This window comes from Cryptosporidium bovis (assembly GCF_009768925.1).
Source record: "Cryptosporidium bovis isolate 45015 chromosome Unknown contig_4, whole genome shotgun sequence".
Lineage (NCBI taxonomy): Eukaryota > Apicomplexa > Conoidasida > Eucoccidiorida > Cryptosporidiidae > Cryptosporidium > Cryptosporidium bovis.
This window is the reverse complement of record NW_027125050.1, coordinates 644,288-661,191: the sequence shown is the minus strand read 5'-3', so window position 1 is coordinate 661,191 and position 16,904 is coordinate 644,288. Positions and strand designations below refer to the sequence as shown.

The 16,904-nt window shown below is 31.3% G+C and overlaps 7 protein-coding genes across 7 annotated transcripts; 4 read left to right on the top strand and 3 right to left on the bottom strand.

The window, feature by feature from the left end:
• Positions 1 to 191: 191 nt before the first annotated feature.
• On the bottom strand, positions 192 to 1,664 carry FG379_002816 (AChain A; the record flags this gene model as incomplete). The annotated part of the gene is made up of 1 exon (XM_067328506.1): positions 192 to 1,664. The coding sequence occupies one exon, from the start codon at positions 1,662 to 1,664 to the stop codon at positions 192 to 194; it is 1,473 nt and encodes a 490-aa protein (XP_067182004.1).
• Positions 1,665 to 2,633: 969 nt separating this feature from the next.
• On the top strand, positions 2,634 to 4,913 carry FG379_002815 (uncharacterized protein; the record flags this gene model as incomplete). Its single annotated transcript, XM_067328505.1, has 1 exon — positions 2,634 to 4,913. The coding sequence occupies one exon, from the start codon at positions 2,634 to 2,636 to the stop codon at positions 4,911 to 4,913; it is 2,280 nt and encodes a 759-aa protein (XP_067182003.1).
• A 224-nt stretch (positions 4,914 to 5,137) lies between these two features.
• Positions 5,138 to 6,337, top strand: FG379_002812 (uncharacterized protein; the record flags this gene model as incomplete). Its single annotated transcript, XM_067328502.1, has 1 exon — positions 5,138 to 6,337. One exon carries the CDS (start codon positions 5,138 to 5,140, stop codon positions 6,335 to 6,337), a length of 1,200 nt encoding a protein of 399 aa, XP_067182000.1.
• Positions 6,338 to 7,106: 769 nt separating this feature from the next.
• On the bottom strand, positions 7,107 to 8,456 carry FG379_002811 (uncharacterized protein; the record flags this gene model as incomplete). The annotated part of the gene is made up of 1 exon (XM_067328501.1): positions 7,107 to 8,456. The coding sequence occupies one exon, from the start codon at positions 8,454 to 8,456 to the stop codon at positions 7,107 to 7,109; it is 1,350 nt and encodes a 449-aa protein (XP_067181999.1).
• Positions 8,457 to 9,193: 737 nt separating this feature from the next.
• FG379_002810 (uncharacterized protein) lies at positions 9,194 to 11,374 on the top strand (the record flags this gene model as incomplete). The annotated part of the gene is made up of 1 exon (XM_067328500.1): positions 9,194 to 11,374. One exon carries the CDS (start codon positions 9,194 to 9,196, stop codon positions 11,372 to 11,374), a length of 2,181 nt encoding a protein of 726 aa, XP_067181998.1.
• A 244-nt stretch (positions 11,375 to 11,618) lies between these two features.
• FG379_002809 (transcription factor TAF7p TAFII55) lies at positions 11,619 to 12,800 on the bottom strand (the record flags this gene model as incomplete). Its single annotated transcript, XM_067328499.1, has 1 exon — positions 11,619 to 12,800. The coding sequence occupies one exon, from the start codon at positions 12,798 to 12,800 to the stop codon at positions 11,619 to 11,621; it is 1,182 nt and encodes a 393-aa protein (XP_067181997.1).
• Positions 12,801 to 13,351: 551 nt separating this feature from the next.
• FG379_002808 (secreted of the alpha beta hydrolase superfamily) lies at positions 13,352 to 16,348 on the top strand (the record flags this gene model as incomplete). The annotated part of the gene is made up of 1 exon (XM_067328498.1): positions 13,352 to 16,348. One exon carries the CDS (start codon positions 13,352 to 13,354, stop codon positions 16,346 to 16,348), a length of 2,997 nt encoding a protein of 998 aa, XP_067181996.1.
• Between the last annotated feature and the right edge of the window lie 556 nt (positions 16,349 to 16,904).

Below are 16,904 nucleotides of genomic sequence, written 5' to 3'. Positions count from 1 at the left end.
TTGATATGTATATATAATTTTGTGTATTCGTTATATTGCATACTCCATCTGTTCTTTACTATCTATTGTATTTGCTTGAATTGTAAGATGCATTTTACGATATTTCTGTATAATAATATATGTACTATACATGTTTATGTTTTAATATAAAGTAGTTTTACTACTTAATTATATTCTTATGTTGGATTTATTCAGTATCTGTATCCATCGTTCTTATATGGACCATCAATAGGCACATTAATATACTTTGACTGTGCTTCGGTAAGTTTAGTTAATTTAACTCCTAATACATCTAGATGTACTCTGGCAACATATTCATCTAGTTCTTTTGAAAGCTTTTTTACCGATGGAATTTGATCATTTTTCCTAGATTTATTTTTCCAAAGATCAATTTGTGCGAGAACTTGGTTAGTAAATGACATAGACATAACAAGAGGTGGATGCCCAGAGGCACACCCTAAATTAACTAATCTACCCTTGCATAGGAGAATTATGCTCTTATTAGTATCTGGAAATGTATATTTATGTACGTTTTGTTTAATTTCTTTAATTAGTATTCCTGGATAATTTTCAAGGCTATCTACTTCAATTTCATCATCAAAGTGTCCAATATTTGCAATATATGCATTTTCCTTCATTCTCCTCATATGTTCAACAGTAATAACATTTTTATTTCCTGTTGCAGTTATAAATATATCTGCTTCTGAGACAATATTCTCCATTATATTTACTTCATACCCTTCCATAGCAGCTTGAAGGGCACAAATGGGATCTATTTCGGTTATTATAACCCTCGCACCTGTTCCAGCGAGGCCTTGAGCACATCCTTTACCAACTTCACCATAACCTAATACAACTATTTTCTTTCCACCCAACATTTGAATACAACCATTAAATAGCCCATGAAGTAATGATTGTCTGCACCCATATGTATTATCAAATTTTGACTTTGTCACACTATCATTAACATTTATGGCTGGAATTAGCAATCTCCCTTCTGATTGCATCATATGTAATCTTAATACGCCAGTAGTTGTCTCTTCGCTTACTCCATATAATTCTGTGAGCATGTTTCTCCACTTTTTTGGGTTTTTCTTCAGTTCAGATATTAATAAATTATTCATGCAAATAATGTCCTTTGGTAGTGGTTTTCCATTTTCATCATTCTTTTTTTCTAAATAACTCGGTATTGACCCAGTTTTTTCATATTCGTTTTCAGCCTTTACCCCTTCATGTAATATCAATGTTGCATCTCCTCCATCATCCACTATTAAATTCGGACCATATGTTTCACTTGACCCATCCATACTGTTCCATGTCATTGCTTCGTTTAAACACCACCAATATTCCTCTATTGTTTCATTTTTCCATGCAAATACTTCAGCTAAGTTCTCTTTGACTAATGCTGCAGCTGCATGATCTTGAGTAGAGTATATATTGCAACTACACCATTTCACTTCCGCTCCGAGTTTAACTAGTGTTTCAACCAAAATTGACGTCTCTATTGTCAAGTGTAAACATCCGGTTATTCTTGCACCTTTAAGTGGTTTTTCATCAATGTAATTTCTTTGTAATTCCATAAGTCCCATCATATCTGTTCTTGCTATGTTCATATCATATAGTCCATATTCAGCTAAGTTTATATCCTTTATTCTGCTTTTCATTGTTTTGACTCCTGGATGTAATGAAAAAATGTTCTATTTACTTTTTTATATTAAAAAACAGTAGGTTGATATTAAAAAGTAGAAAAAACAAAGAATGCGAACAATGACAGAAATTTACTAGTTTGTGTTTCTAATTTTTTCATTCTTAACTCGTATAAATGTATTCATTTAAAAATAATTTATTGCTTAGAAACAAGTATAAACGACGAGACAATAAATCAAGTTAGTTGTTTGGTTAATGTCATTATTATATTTATTTTAGAAAATTTTACGTACCTACTTTTTATTAATCTGCTTATATATTTCAACTTGAAAATTTAAGGGAAAAAAAAGAAAGTAGAGCTTGAATTCAAAAATATAGGTAGTATCATACTGTAAGACAAGACTAATGCTTTCACACTTTATACAACAATAATGAGTTTTACTCAACTACTTTAATAATTAACTGAGCTCATTTCACTTTTCAGATAAAATTATTTAGTATGCTACCATGCTTACCGCCCATGCATTCATATAAGCTACATGCATAAGTATATTTACAGTAGTATAACATAGAGGGTTAGTCTTTTAATTTAAGGTCAAACATATACAGAATTACAGTTAAACAATATCTTTCTTTTTCAATACGATTCCATATGAACCCTTCTATATTTAGTTATATTTTTTCAGAGGTCAAGGCCCTTTTTCTCACCTTTTAATAAAAAATTTATGCATTGGAGAATAATGGTAGAGTGAAATAGGGTATATTACCGTATTTGCTAATGTTACAATCCCAATCCCTTACTATTTTTTACTCTAGAAAATTTAGGAAGATAAAGTAATTGCACGCCTTTTTTATGAGTAGATTAGCTGAACATAATTTTCATTTTTATGAGAAAGGATTATATTTACTACTGTTAAAAATAAAATATTAACTTTTTTGTTGTACAAATACATTTAAACTGCGAAATATAGACATATATATAATTAATGTGTAGTTATATATTATTTTTTATACTAGGCTCTATATTAAATACGCAAATTAATGGGAATAATATAACGAATAGTAACACAACAATATCGCAAAATACAACAGAAGAGATACAAAGTATTAGTGACATTACATCTAGAAAAAATCTAAATGGTATTGATGCAGTACGTTCATTGTTATCTCTGGTAAATATACAATTGGACCTATGGGAAAATAGTTTTACAAATGGATTTTCATCAATTACATTCGAAGACGAAAGGTCAGGTTTTTTACATAATTTGAATGAAGGTTCAACTATTGAGATAGGTACTGATAAATATATGATAACTTCTAGAAATAAACCCAAGTATGATTCACTTATAATTTACTATGAAGATATATATGAGGATAGTAATGCAATAACTAATAACACAAAAAGATCTAAGAATTTATTTGTGGTGTTAAATGAAACTGAAAATGAATTAATAATAAAATCGGATAAAATATCAAAAGGGTCTGTATGCATGGGACTGTTGAATGGAACTGAAATATGGAGTCCAGAGTTTTGTGAGATAACAAGAAATGTGGAAGCAAATCCAGATTCAAAAAATATAACAAATTTTGGTGTTCAAGTAAATTCTGATTTGTATTGTATTTGTTATGGTGCTTTTATTTACACTGTATCAGAACCTCAAATTAATAGTAGGTTACTTCAACCCCAAAGTAATATATTTAGTTTTCCGGACATGAATGATGATAATACCAATGTTAAAATTGAGCACGTGAATGATTCGTTTATGAAAAAGGTAACCAGAGATGATAAAAAAAGTGGAAATCGCGGAGTTGATATTCCATTCCCACCTTTACACTCAAATTTAGGAGGAAGAATGATAAATAAAGAGAAAAAAATAAATGATAACAATAAAAACAATGAAATGACAAAATACGCTGGTATGGGTGATATTATGGTTGATCAGGATGATTTATACAAATATTATCAAGCCACTAATTCAGTCCAAAAATATAATAAATATAGGGGTGGTGGTAGTAGTAAAGAATATGACAATGATAAAATATCAGAAGTTGATAATCAGGGAAAAATAAACATGGAAATAGAAAAGGCACGAATTAAAAACAGTATCAATAAGACTTCAGATCCTGTAGTTAATTTTATAAAGAGCAATACCAATACCAATAGCAATTTAAAATTAAATGTTGAGGATATTAAAAATAAGATGGGTGATGTTAAAATAATAACACCAATAGTCGATTCAATAAGCATTTCAATGGAAATAAATAACTTCTATGAGAACACAATATTTAACTCTAAATTAAATAAGGAGAAGTTCATATATAACTTTATCTCAATTCTCTCAAGAGCATTATCTATAAATCCAGGTAGAGTTAAAGTTACTCAATTAGTTAGTGGTGGAGAAAGTAATTTACTCAGAGGCGTTATTTATTCTTTAATTAAATTAACAGTAAACATTAAAACAAATAATTCAGATGATTTGGTAAAACTTATTAAAAACATGCCGACTCAGACAAATGAGTTTAACAAGGTATTTTCATATAAAATACTCTCTATTGAAAAGAATTCAGGATCAAAATCCATTAGTAATGAAGCAATTAGTAATGTCAACAATCAGATATTAAAATGTAGTGATACAAATAATGAAAATGTATCAAATCTACTCCCAATTATATTTAGAATGGAATTGAAGACAAAAAAAGCATTTATAAATCAAAGGGATGCGTTTAATCTCTTTGAAGATGAGCTAGCAAAATCTATGAATATTTCCAAAAATCAAATTGATATTCCTGAATTTAATTATAAGCAAGTAAATGACAGCTTAACCAATGAAACATTCTTAATTATAAATACAGAAGCTTGGATACATCCATCGCAACCAAGTAGAGATGAATATGTTAACTTGCTAAGTGATATTTATTCAAATATTATTCACAGCAAAACATCATCATTCTCTAGTTTATTTATTTGCATTAAATATGAAATAAAACAAATTCCTAGGATTAGAAACCAACGGAAACATACTGAGAATAATCAGAATAGTTTGGAAATAAAAAATAAATCTCTAACAGACATGAACAATAATTTAATTGAAGAAGGAAGGATAAGTAAAATAGGTAAATACTTTAAATATGACAGTGATATACCTAAAAACAAGGACTCTAGTGGGGTCAATCAAGAAACAAAGAATAGGTCCAACGGAAATCGCATAAATTTGAATGATGACGATTATCTTAAGATAAAACCAGTTGTTTATTTGTTCCAATAGTAGTAGCAACCAATATAATATAATTCATATTTTTGTTTAATTTTTATTTCTATTACACTGTTGATCAAAATGCTGCGCCCAAAAGGGCGGTAACATATATTAAGAGATTTTTACATGCTATAGTTGCTTATATATATTTAAATATAGGCATAAAACCTTCAAAAAATAATTAAATGGGCATATATTAAGTATATCTACGTTTATATTATATATGTTTGTATATAATGGGAGATAGAATAGGATTTGTGTGTTTTTTGTCTTTATATTTTGGCATTTTAGTTTTCATAGGGTTTAGTTTCTCCCTTTCAGACGAGACTCATGATTTACTGGAAAAAAACCAGAAAATATCAAACGAAGATCAAGCAGAAGTTACAAAAAGTGATTCCATAGAGGTTGTGGAATCACAAGCAAGATTTCCAACTCTTGGATCATTTTTTGAATGGCTTAATACCTTCTCAGAGAAAAAAAGTGATTTTGAAAGTAAAAATGAGTATCTTAGTACTTTTTTACCAGTTACGAGTGATTTGGAGACTCACATGGCAGGAATTACCGTTGTTTCAGGTATGGTTAATTGTTTAGAGTTGTTGGAAAGAGTTTGTAATCTATATAAAATGTCCACTTCTGAATCAACTTCACATTTTTTTTCTGAAAATGCTGGGCTGAGTATGGAAGGGTTATTACAATGTTTCCTTGATCTTAAGACTATTGCAGTAAATTCGTATTTAAAGTTATATTCTTTTTTAGATCAATCGTATGATAGTCTTCCTATTATCGGGCAAATTACTGAATTAGTTTTGAGTATTTATTACAATAGTTGGGACGTTATTAAGGTTATTTCAGCATATAAATCAATATTGATAAACATTACAGAACAAAGCCAGAATAAGATAGATCAATGCAAGAGAAAAATTGCCTCATTAGAGAGTTATGCTGGCACTGACCCTCTTAAACAACTGGAAAAAAATATAGAAACTCAAGAAGTTAAATATAATGAACGAAAATTGAAATTAGGGGAACTTATTTTGGCACTGTTTAAAGGTGATTTTTCTCTTTCTAGTGGTATTTCCGAACTTGAATTAATAATAACTCATCAAGTTGATGAAATTGTAGCTGAATTGAAAGATTCAATTAAAGTGATTGAGGATAGTAACAGAAAAATGTCCCCACAATCAGATAAATATAAAACTAATTTGGATTTAATTTCAACTTTAAAAACTGAACTTAATATAAAGGAAGAAGTCTTGATTACTCTCAAAAATGGTCCAGTAACTTACTGTCCAAAATTCGACGCTGAATTGGAATCTACTTACAGTACTTTGGTTGCCTCTATATCCGGTATCACTGCATCAACATCCGGGTCAGCTTCCTCTCCAACTTCTGATGCAGATGCAGATACAGAGGCTGAAGAAACCGAAAGTTCTTAAGCCAGGGATTAATGAACAGACACATAAATTACTACATAATACTTACAGTAATGACATAGAAATTTCTAGGGCAATAATCAACCATAGCAATCATCCCAGTTTAATGGACAATGACTAACCTATAAATTAAACATAAAAGGATGAGTGTTAAAGATAAATAAACAATATTAAATGAGGAAATAACAACTTCATTCAAAAAAATAGCTTTCCATTATTCTCCACTTTAACTGTTTTTTCCAGAAATATTGTTAAACATCAATTTGGGCGGGTATTTTCCCAGGTATTATCTGAATTCAGTCATACAGGTATCGAAAGAATGTCAATATATAGATGGCTTGATGCGCAATCTGTGTAAATGCTTTTGAAATTATATATAAGTGAATTAATTACATTATTTGCATTTTTCTTGTTGAACTAAAAAATAAAAATGATGAAATTGATATAGGAAATAATGTTTAAAATACCAATAATTATGATTGTATTTTATCATTGCACATATGTATGTGTGTATTTAGAAGGCGAAAATAGCAGTATTGAGTAAATGAAAAAACCGTCTGTTCTGGAATAATGTGTATTTATTTGTAAAACATATGTACATAGTGCAACAATTTAGAGATAATGGAGGAAAAAACGTCTTATTTAATTTGTTTTGAACTACAGTACTCATTCACTGATAATTTATTTCTATAATTATTACAATTTCCCAGCCAGTTTTAATTGCCATTGCCGTCAAATCCAACTAATAATTATTAACTTTGTGTTATTTCTGTCAATCTTTTTCAGGTTGATTAATATATTTGAAAACTATGTCACCGTTAGCTTTCATCTTTTTATATCTATCTATAAAATGTGGACTGCTTTTCTTAGTAACAACAGGTTTCGTGTTAGGGATCATGGATTTACTGATATTCATGTCTGCAAACATCCAATCCATAAGTAGGTGTTCAGCATCTTGAGCTGTATTTCTAGAGAATTTATTTTTTTTAATAAGCTTTATAGTAACAATTGAAATTGCATCTGTTATTGATTGAATGCGGCAAATCTCTAGTATGATAATTTCAAGATCGTCAAAACCCATTAATTCGTTATTTGTATCTTGATTAGCGTTATTTTCCATAACTGAGAAAATTTTGAAAAGGTCTCTTCTTATCTCCTCAGTGTACAGTCTAGAAGTTCCAATAAGTCTTTGAACAGAAAGAATATTTTTTCCGAGAATAGAAAAAGCCTTACTTGTTTTCCAAATTGACCTTTCTATCTGTAATACAAAGGCCAAGCTTGATTCTAATCTATTTCTTTCAGAATCAATTAATTCTCTAAGTTCACTTTTTATTTCTTGTAAATTTTTGTCTTTATCTAAAATATAACAGTTAACTGGTTTGACTAAAGCACTTTTAAGAAAAACCAATTTATTTGGGTAAGAATAGGTATCTTTCGAACCTGTAATATCATTCGGAACAATCATAGATACTTCAACATCATCAGGTGATGATTCCAATGAAAGATCCTCATTATAATTTAAATGCAACGTTGTTGCCGTAGATCCACTTGCCTCGTCACTATCTAGACCCAAACCTTGATCGACTACTGGAAGTGAAAACTCTTTAAATATCGTTTGGAAAGCGGTCTCCCTATCAGTTATAAGTTGAGGTAGCGCTTTTTGACACCACCAAATACTCAAAGCATTTAAAATATCTCCTTTTGAAATATTTTCCCCTTTCAGCTTACTTTCAATAGACATACTGTTATCATCGTTCTTATTCTCAGAACTTGAGAAACCTTTCAATGGTTTAGTTTGAAGTGTATTTAGCTTATTTGTAGCTTGGTTTTCAACTTCTCTCTCACATAATGTCCAATCACAACCATAAAAGGTAATCAAGTTTTTTGGAGGTGGAATATAAACCGAAGGCCAAAATGGCAACGAATTCTTGTGTTTATTCAACCAACCACCAACTTTCTTAAGTGAATCAATTCCACAAGAAGCTGATACTATTGAATTAAAGTCTAGCAATTTGCTTAATTCTTCTGTGAAAAAACTCCTGTCCTTCAACTGGAATTTGAGTGACTCTGATTTTACCTTTCCTAGTTTGCCTTCATTAGTTTCAAATTCAATAGGCTCCATCTCACTTGCAGAGGGCACCAAATTCGAGAACTGAGAACAAGACCGAGCAGAAGGTGAAGTGGGTGACGACGGAGACCTTGGATTATGATGATTAGTTTGTTGCTCTGAACACAAAGTTTCCGGAGAAAATGCACTCAAAAGAAGTAATATCAAAAAAAAGTGGCATATCGTTGTCATCATTTTGAACCCTTTGCACATGCCAAAATAGTAATGAAAAATATACTTCTGTCAATGTTTATCCCAATATCCAAGTTGGGCTGTTTGAAATCCGTCAAATAAGTGAACAATGCATTTAATTACTTCTTTTCTCTCTTTCCAGTGAAATACATTCAATTTACTTTAGACCTAATAAACCTTGTTTCTCTTTAAATTAGTGACAAGTAAAAATAAAATAATCAAAAATTAATTTTTTTAGGTACCGGGATTTAAAATTATACGTAATTTTAAAATCACATTTTTTTCACTTTCACAAAAATACATTTGGAATAGTTTCTAGAAAAATTGCCGCCAAAACGTTGTAAAGGATAATTAGAGGGAAAAAAATGAAGCAAAGGAGTTAAAAATTAATTTGCACAATAAAAATACAGAGATAATTGCATATGTATGTATGTATGCACACACAAATAAAAGTGTTGCAAGTATACATAAAAGAAAATTACACGAGTTTTCGCTGAAGTACACCATACCACTAAAACGAAGCAACTTGAGACTAAGTAGGCGTGAGATTTTAAGTTAAAATGAGAAAACAAAGTAGTGTGTTGCATTTACCGAGAGGATCTAGAGGAGAATCCTTTTCAATGAGTCATTCTGTATCGACATCTTTTACAAAATTTACTTCAAAGTACATGGGAAGTGGAGTAGGAAGTTCAGGAATTAAACAAGAGAGTCAAGGACTTTGGCAGGACATTCTGAGAAGTTGTTTAAAAAATAAGGATATGAATGAAACTGAAGATTTTCATGGGACAATATTTGTATTTGGCAGGGCGAATGGTGGCAAGTCTGAGTTAATAGAAGAACTGAAAAGAATAGGTGAGAAAGACAAGGAAAAGATGAAAGAACAAAGAACCGGTTTAAACAATGAATCTTTGTTAACTTCAAACTTAAACTCTGAAAAGAGTCCGTATATGGGCTTATATTTTTCGAGCATAAAGGTTTCAAGTGATATGTTGAAAGAGGAGGAAGATGACGATTTAGATGATAATGCAAGTAGTGGAGATAATGATTTGGATAACGCAACTGTGAGAAATAGGAAAGCAACAATAGATGTTTGGAGTATAGATCACTGTGAATTGTCGGATGAAATAGTTAGGCGTTTAGTGTCAATATTAAATGGTCAAAATGCAGATACACCTTCAGTATTAGGAAATAGTAACAATGCTATCGAAGAAAACCAGACACGTGATTCATTAGATATTGGAAATGAAGACACAAGAGGTTCAATGGTAAGTATTTCTGGGGAAGATCTAATTTCTCTCAGATCACCGAATATAATGTTTTTAATAGTATTAGATGGGTCTCTTCCTTGGACTTTAAACGATGACTTTTCTACATGGGTACAGGAAATTCAAAGCATTTGGATGCGTTCTCTAGAGGAATCAAAGTTATCACCGCAATTACAGAACATCATGATTCAAGAAACAAGTCATTATTTCAGCACTTTATGTTCAAATGGTATTGGAATATGTAACAAGGGGAAGATAGCAAAAGTGAATTCTAAAAATAGTATTAGTGAATCTGAAAATTCAAATGAAAATGGACTTGAAAATGAGTCTATAGAATCATATCCTAAAGTGAATTTAGGAATACCAATAGCTGTTGTTATAACAAAGTCAGACATAGGAAAAAGGTTTACAGTGCCTATAGGTGTAAATGGTGTTCCATTAATTCCATTTGCACTTTCATTTTTAATGGGTGTCGGAGACTCGTACGGAATGAGTTATTTTGTTACGAGTGTGGAAAATTCTTGGGACATTCATCAGTCTTTTGGAGTAAGTGTACTTCTAAAATACTTATTACATAGACTTTTTGGAGTCCCATTTAGAGATGAAAAAGGATTAGTAATAGATCCTACTAACAAAATCATAACTGCAAATAATTCAATAATTTGTGTATTACCTAAAACATCTTTAAATAATCTTCCGTTGGACACAGTTCCAGACGTAAATAATCTAGTATATGAAGAATTGGTACAGAAATCAAATTATTCTGCAATATGTTCTGAAAACAAAGATAAAAATCTCAATCATGGTCTTTCCACTGCGTTTGATAAGGATATTCCGTCTTTAGGTAATTTTTTGGAATCGATTAAGTCACAGATTCCAGAAATAGAACCATTCTCGTCTTCTACAATCGGAATCGGAGCGATTGTAGGTGGAGGCTCAGTTCAGTATTCACCAACTTCAGGAGTATCTGGTGTTATGGGTGAAGATGTTAAACAACCCACTGGGGAACAACAAACAAGTGTTATTCATTTAAAAAGTTCATCTCCGTTATCTGTTCCAACAAGTCAGAAATTAAAATCTGGTAAATCGACACTAGGTCAAAGTAACTCAAATACATCTACTGGTGGTGACCCTTCCTTGAAAGGGTTCTTTCAAAGTCTTATTCAAAGAGGAGAGAAGAAGGGTGCCCAGTCAAATAGATCCACTTTGAAACCTGCTCCTTCTTCTGCCAATCTTAGAAAGGACTCATTTTCCGGTAAATCCAATGAGCAAATACTTAATGTTAAACCAACTATTACCGAGAAAAAACTAGATTCTCAAGAGAGTCTATCAATTGATACTGATAAAAGAGAAATAATCGGAGAGCCAAACTCTGGCTGTGACAACAATGTTAATAACAAAACTGACAGTGTTGAGGGTGATGCTACAGAGAATAAGGATAAGAACGACGATACTGAAAACAACCAAGAAAGTTAAATTACCTTTTATTTACATTGATAACAAAATATTATCGACGGGTTTCTCCGCTTATTTATTACCAATGGCAATGATTCACTTTTATATATTATTATGTTAATGTCTGTTGCGACATTTTCCAGGTCTGCAGCACTCTGCTTATTATGGACAGATTTTTCATATTTTAGAATTAAGGTGTAAAATTTAGTTTGATATGGTTATTAAACAGTTTTAATTAAATTTTAGTTGTTAATAAACTCTTGTGTTAATCATCGTTAGATAGCGTACTATTTGATTCCCAATCTCCAATGAAAGATGAGCATTGCTGATCATTGTTTTGAAAAAGAAAATTATCTCCATTTTGAGTTTGCGTCTGTGTTTGAGCATAAGTTTGATCTTGAGTTGAAACTCTAAAACTTGAACTAGATTGATCAGACTTTCCGTTATTACTGTAGTTCTGTTGACTAATATCTGTAGAGATATTATTTTTGTTTTGTTTAGAATTCTCATCATCTGAACTTTCTCTAAAGATAACATCACTGATATCACTTTGAATTTCATCAAATTCAAAATTATTGCTGCATTTGTTCTTTTTATTTAAATCCTCTCTTTTGAATCTACTAATCATGTCTCTTAAACTATCGTCCTTGCCTATTATTCCCATACATGTAGCTTTCGTATTTTTATTATAAAATGAATTAATTTGAAAAGGAGAACCCTCTCTTTCATTTTTAAATAAATGAATTTGCTGATTCATCTCACTTCTAGGAACTATCTCAATGGTGACCATGTCTTGACTTGGCATGGACACCCTATCTAATATTTCCTGTTCAGCTTCGACAACCTCATTTATATCAAATAGTTCATTATTTCTGTATTTTCTAGATCTAATATTCTTACTAGCAGGAAGTAATCCTGAAGGCCACTCCCAGTGAAGAACCTCTTTTAAGTATTTAATAAATGAAACAAAGCAGGGATCTAAATATGCCGTATTTGATTTTAGTTGGCCATAGTAAATTTCGTTAATATTTATACCTGAATAAATTATAAATGACCTTGGTAGCTTTCTGGCATCGTATATATACAGCATTTGACTTAAATTCGTCGACTTAAACATACTTTCACAGTCCAAACTCTTGTATACTTCAATATTACATGGTAAATCCACAAGTATTCCCACATAATCTTGGTCCAAAATATGAACATCAAATATTCGAAAGTCTTCAAATGGCGTAGGTTGTATACCAAACGGAAATTTCTCTCCTTTTTCAAATAATTCATTCACTTCCTTTGCAATATGTTCCGGAAGTCTAACTATACATACTGATTCCGGTACATCACGAAATGCAGATACTGACAAGTCAACTGATGAAAAAACCCCTCTTCTTAAATAACGTTGTGGTACGAATTGTATCTGTGTGCTTCTCTCATTTTTGCTATATCCCATTATGCTTGCAGATGTATATTTTCTATGATTTTAAACCATCTTACCTGGACATTATTTATTAGTTTTAACCAAACTTAGTTTGCCATTGAGCGCCAACCTAACTTATTTAGAATCAATTAGAAAATTCTATTGCTTCTAACGGGGGTAAGTTAGGGGTACCGTATACTACCGCTAATTTATATTAACATTATCAAAATAATAACATAATAATAATCATTTATATTTGAGCTATTTGAAACCTATATATAAAAATAAATATTTGAAACTCTATTAGCAGTAAATAAATAAAATTTTAAATTATTAAAAGTTGTTGGGGGACTACTTATAATAATATCAGAAATATTGCTTTGTATATTTTGTTGTTGTTCCATAGACTTTGTACTATCATACTAGAAGTCTTGTTTGAAACATATAGTCGCTGTTTCTTGCACTTCTGTATTTAAATATCCACAAGGCTAAACTATAAAGTAATATTCAGTTTTAAAGGCAGGAGATAGGAATACTCACTCAAGCCTACAAATAAATTAGCTGGTTATTTGTTGCAAACTAAAATGACAATAACATACAACCTTTCGTTAATAAACGCCTCGATATTTATTGGTTCATTGCAAGTATTATTTTTTGTTGGAGGTGTATTTGGTACAGATGGTCTAGTAAGATTGGTTCCAATATACTCTAATTCATCTCTCTTGAAGCATCCTCAACCTAGAACTGACGGAACTTACATCTCTGATGTGTTTACCCCTTCAGAAACATCGGAAAGAGTTCTTGAATTGAATGAAACAAGTGAAGTTGATATTCATTCAACGCTTATAGATTCAAATGGTACTGATCTATTAAGTCAGTTCATTTCGAACGTAGAAACTGAGGACAGTACAAGACCTTTTGGATTGCTTGAAAAACATAAACTCTCTGAAGAGGAAATTAATAATGAAGTCGATAGGATATTAAATTCAACTATGAAAATATCAAAGAAAGGCAAATTGGAGGATACATTGCTTAACATAAGACCAAATATTGAGGAACGATTTCAGGATGCATCTCAATCTAAATGTTATATATTAGCAGTTACTGGAGGAGGGGCGAAAGGTGCCTATTCATCAGGTGCAATGAATGGCCTGGCTCTGCGTTACCGCTTGTTAGGAGTAAAACTTAGATGGGATGTTGTATCTGGGATATCAATAGGAGCATTAAACACCATATGGAAGCAGTTTTACTTGCCAACCCAATCAGCACACTTTACAACAGAGGGCGCATCAATATGGAATTTCTTTTCAAAGAAGAATGTACACACTTGCAAGGATGATGTGAAGATTTCTACAACAGAAATCGTAAAGTTATTGAAAATTTTAAATATAAAAAAAGGTTATTTATGCTCATCAAATCCGATATCTTTCTTTATGAGGCATATAGTTCAGAATAGAAGAAGATTTAAGGGTTCACACTGGTCAGTATTAGCATTTAACTATAAAGTGGGTCTTCATTACTTGTTCAATGAAGAGACACCAATCTCCTTGCTTCCTTCAGTTGTAAGAGCCTCATCATCATTTCCTATTATACTGGAACCTACTAAAATAGAAGGCTTAGGAATATTTGGTGATGGTTCCATAGTGAAGGCAATTAACATTCAGGGAGCTATTAATAGATGTTTCCAAACAGGAAAAGCAAAAACAGACAATGATGTGGTAATAGATATTATTTCTACCTCATTACACGAGGATGAACATATATTTACATTTGATCCGAAAGAGTCGAAAACATTGCTTGAAGTAATCTCATGGTTCCTTTACTACTACTACTTGACACCTACATTTCAACATTATGAAATAGTACAGACCATAAGAAGATACCCAGGTGTTAAATTTAGACATTATATCACATTTGCCAATGATAAAAATTCTGTAGTTAAGGACATGTCAGTATTTGGTTTTGATATAAAACAAATGGTGACTGCCTTAAATGAAGGATTCAGTACTGGATTCAATTCTGCTGACTCTTTCGCTGACACTTGGAAACTCAAAAAGAAAGGCATTGAACACAGTGGAGATTGGAAACCATATAATGATGGTATAGTAACCATTCCAAAGTCTGACAAATTTGTGTCAAATCCTGATACAGACGCTTTTGTTGACTTTCCGACACTCGTAGAGGTTAATCATAAGGAGCCATTACTTTCCCATTACAGAAAACTATTCTTAAATAATGCGATCTTCTCTGGGGAAAATATTCATACTTCAAAAAGGAAAGAGTCTGATAAAATTTTTCGTGAATCATTCAGAAGGAAATTATCAACATTTATTTTAACTCTACACTCACACTTGCTCTCCATCAGGCACACTGAGATAACTAAGGAATTTGTGAGGAATAGGGAATATATGAAAATGTCAATTTATGAAAGAGAAAGAGACGTAAAAAGAAGAATGGAATATAATGTTAAAGAGTCTGCTTCTGTGGTTATTAATGACAAGGGAAATATTTCAGATTGTGGAGCCAAATGTACAAATGTAGATCCAAAAGTTTCCTCTAGAATGCCAGGATTCAGACATAATGCTGACACCCGTCCTGGAAGTAAGGGTCATGATCTTAATAGTGATGATTCTAAAATGAAGGAGCTGAATGACATTCCTTTCTTCCAAGCGGCTAGACAATACATAACATCACTGAGAACTAGCTATACATTTGCATATGATTTGGTCTCATTATTTTCTTCTAAGGAAGGTAAGAGGAAATATAGGAGTATTTTAAAAAGCGAGAGGAAGATGCGTATGAAATTGGAAGAATCTTCTGAGATTTCTTATAAGTTAGTAAGAGCACTAGCAGATTTGTATAATAAATATGATGAACTAATGAAACCGTTGAATGATTTACATTCAAGCTTGATCAAACTTACTAAAGATTGCAAATACGAAAGTACATGGCGTAATCCGCTATTGTTTCCATTTTTGGAGGGAGAAGATTCCAGTCAACTAATATGGGCTCCTTCGGAGGAGTATAATGGTTTGTTGGAAGAGTATCATGTAAAATCTTTGCTTACGCTTGCGAATGAACTTTATCCTAAATCTAATCCAAACATTAACTTCTCCTTAAAATTAGAGGAAAACAAAATTAATCATGCTAATAGATTAGAACAATGGAGATTGTACCAGCAAAGCATTTCAAATTATATTGATAGCGACGAGTCCCTTTGTTGGTTGAAGAACGAAGATATAAAAAATATATGTAAAAATCTCGAGGTGACATTGTTCAACATGCCTTATATTAAAGCGGAGCATTTTAAACTCGTTACAGATATAACTGATATCCATATCATACTGACAAGACAACAAATCATCCCTAGGTTTTATACTGCCTCTATCGAAAGGCTATTAAGGAAAAAAGCCAAGGAAAATTTACACATTATTCAACAAATTCAATTAAGAGCAAATTTATTTGACAATTTACCTAGTTCCCAAGATGGATACCCTACTAAAAGAGATGTTAGTGAAGGCGAAAATTCTTACATCAAGAGAATCGCTACTGAAAGCTTAGACTATGTAACCAATCAATAGAGAAGGGTAAAATCTGAATGATGCCAGGTTCTATATATCTGTACATACAGCGTAGAGAAGTTAGAAGTTATTTAATATATTAATAACTATTAAGGAATGATGGTTTAAGATAGGAAAATGGTTTAAAGTATGGCATTATAAATATTGATATCGTATTGTGTATGCTAAGGATTGAGTGATTTAAAAAACAAGTATTACCACCTGTGGGGTGGGAATTAATACTTTAAAATCCCACTTAGTGATGTTAAACTTTGCATTGTATGCTATTTCAGTATCATTATTATTACTACTAAAAAATATCAATAGCTTTTCGATTAATGTATATATATTAAATTTAAGATGAATTAGTTTTCCATTTATGGGACAAAACTATATTCTCGTCTCTATTTTTGCGTTAGAGCAACTAGATACGTTTTAAATTTTATGTTCATTCACCATCTATATCTTATCCACTCTATGAATCTTATTAATACTCTTATCTTTTTTTGTAATGAAATGTGAATGTTTTGATTATGTAGTTCTGATTGCTCTTAGAATTCTGGGAAATTTGGGTTAA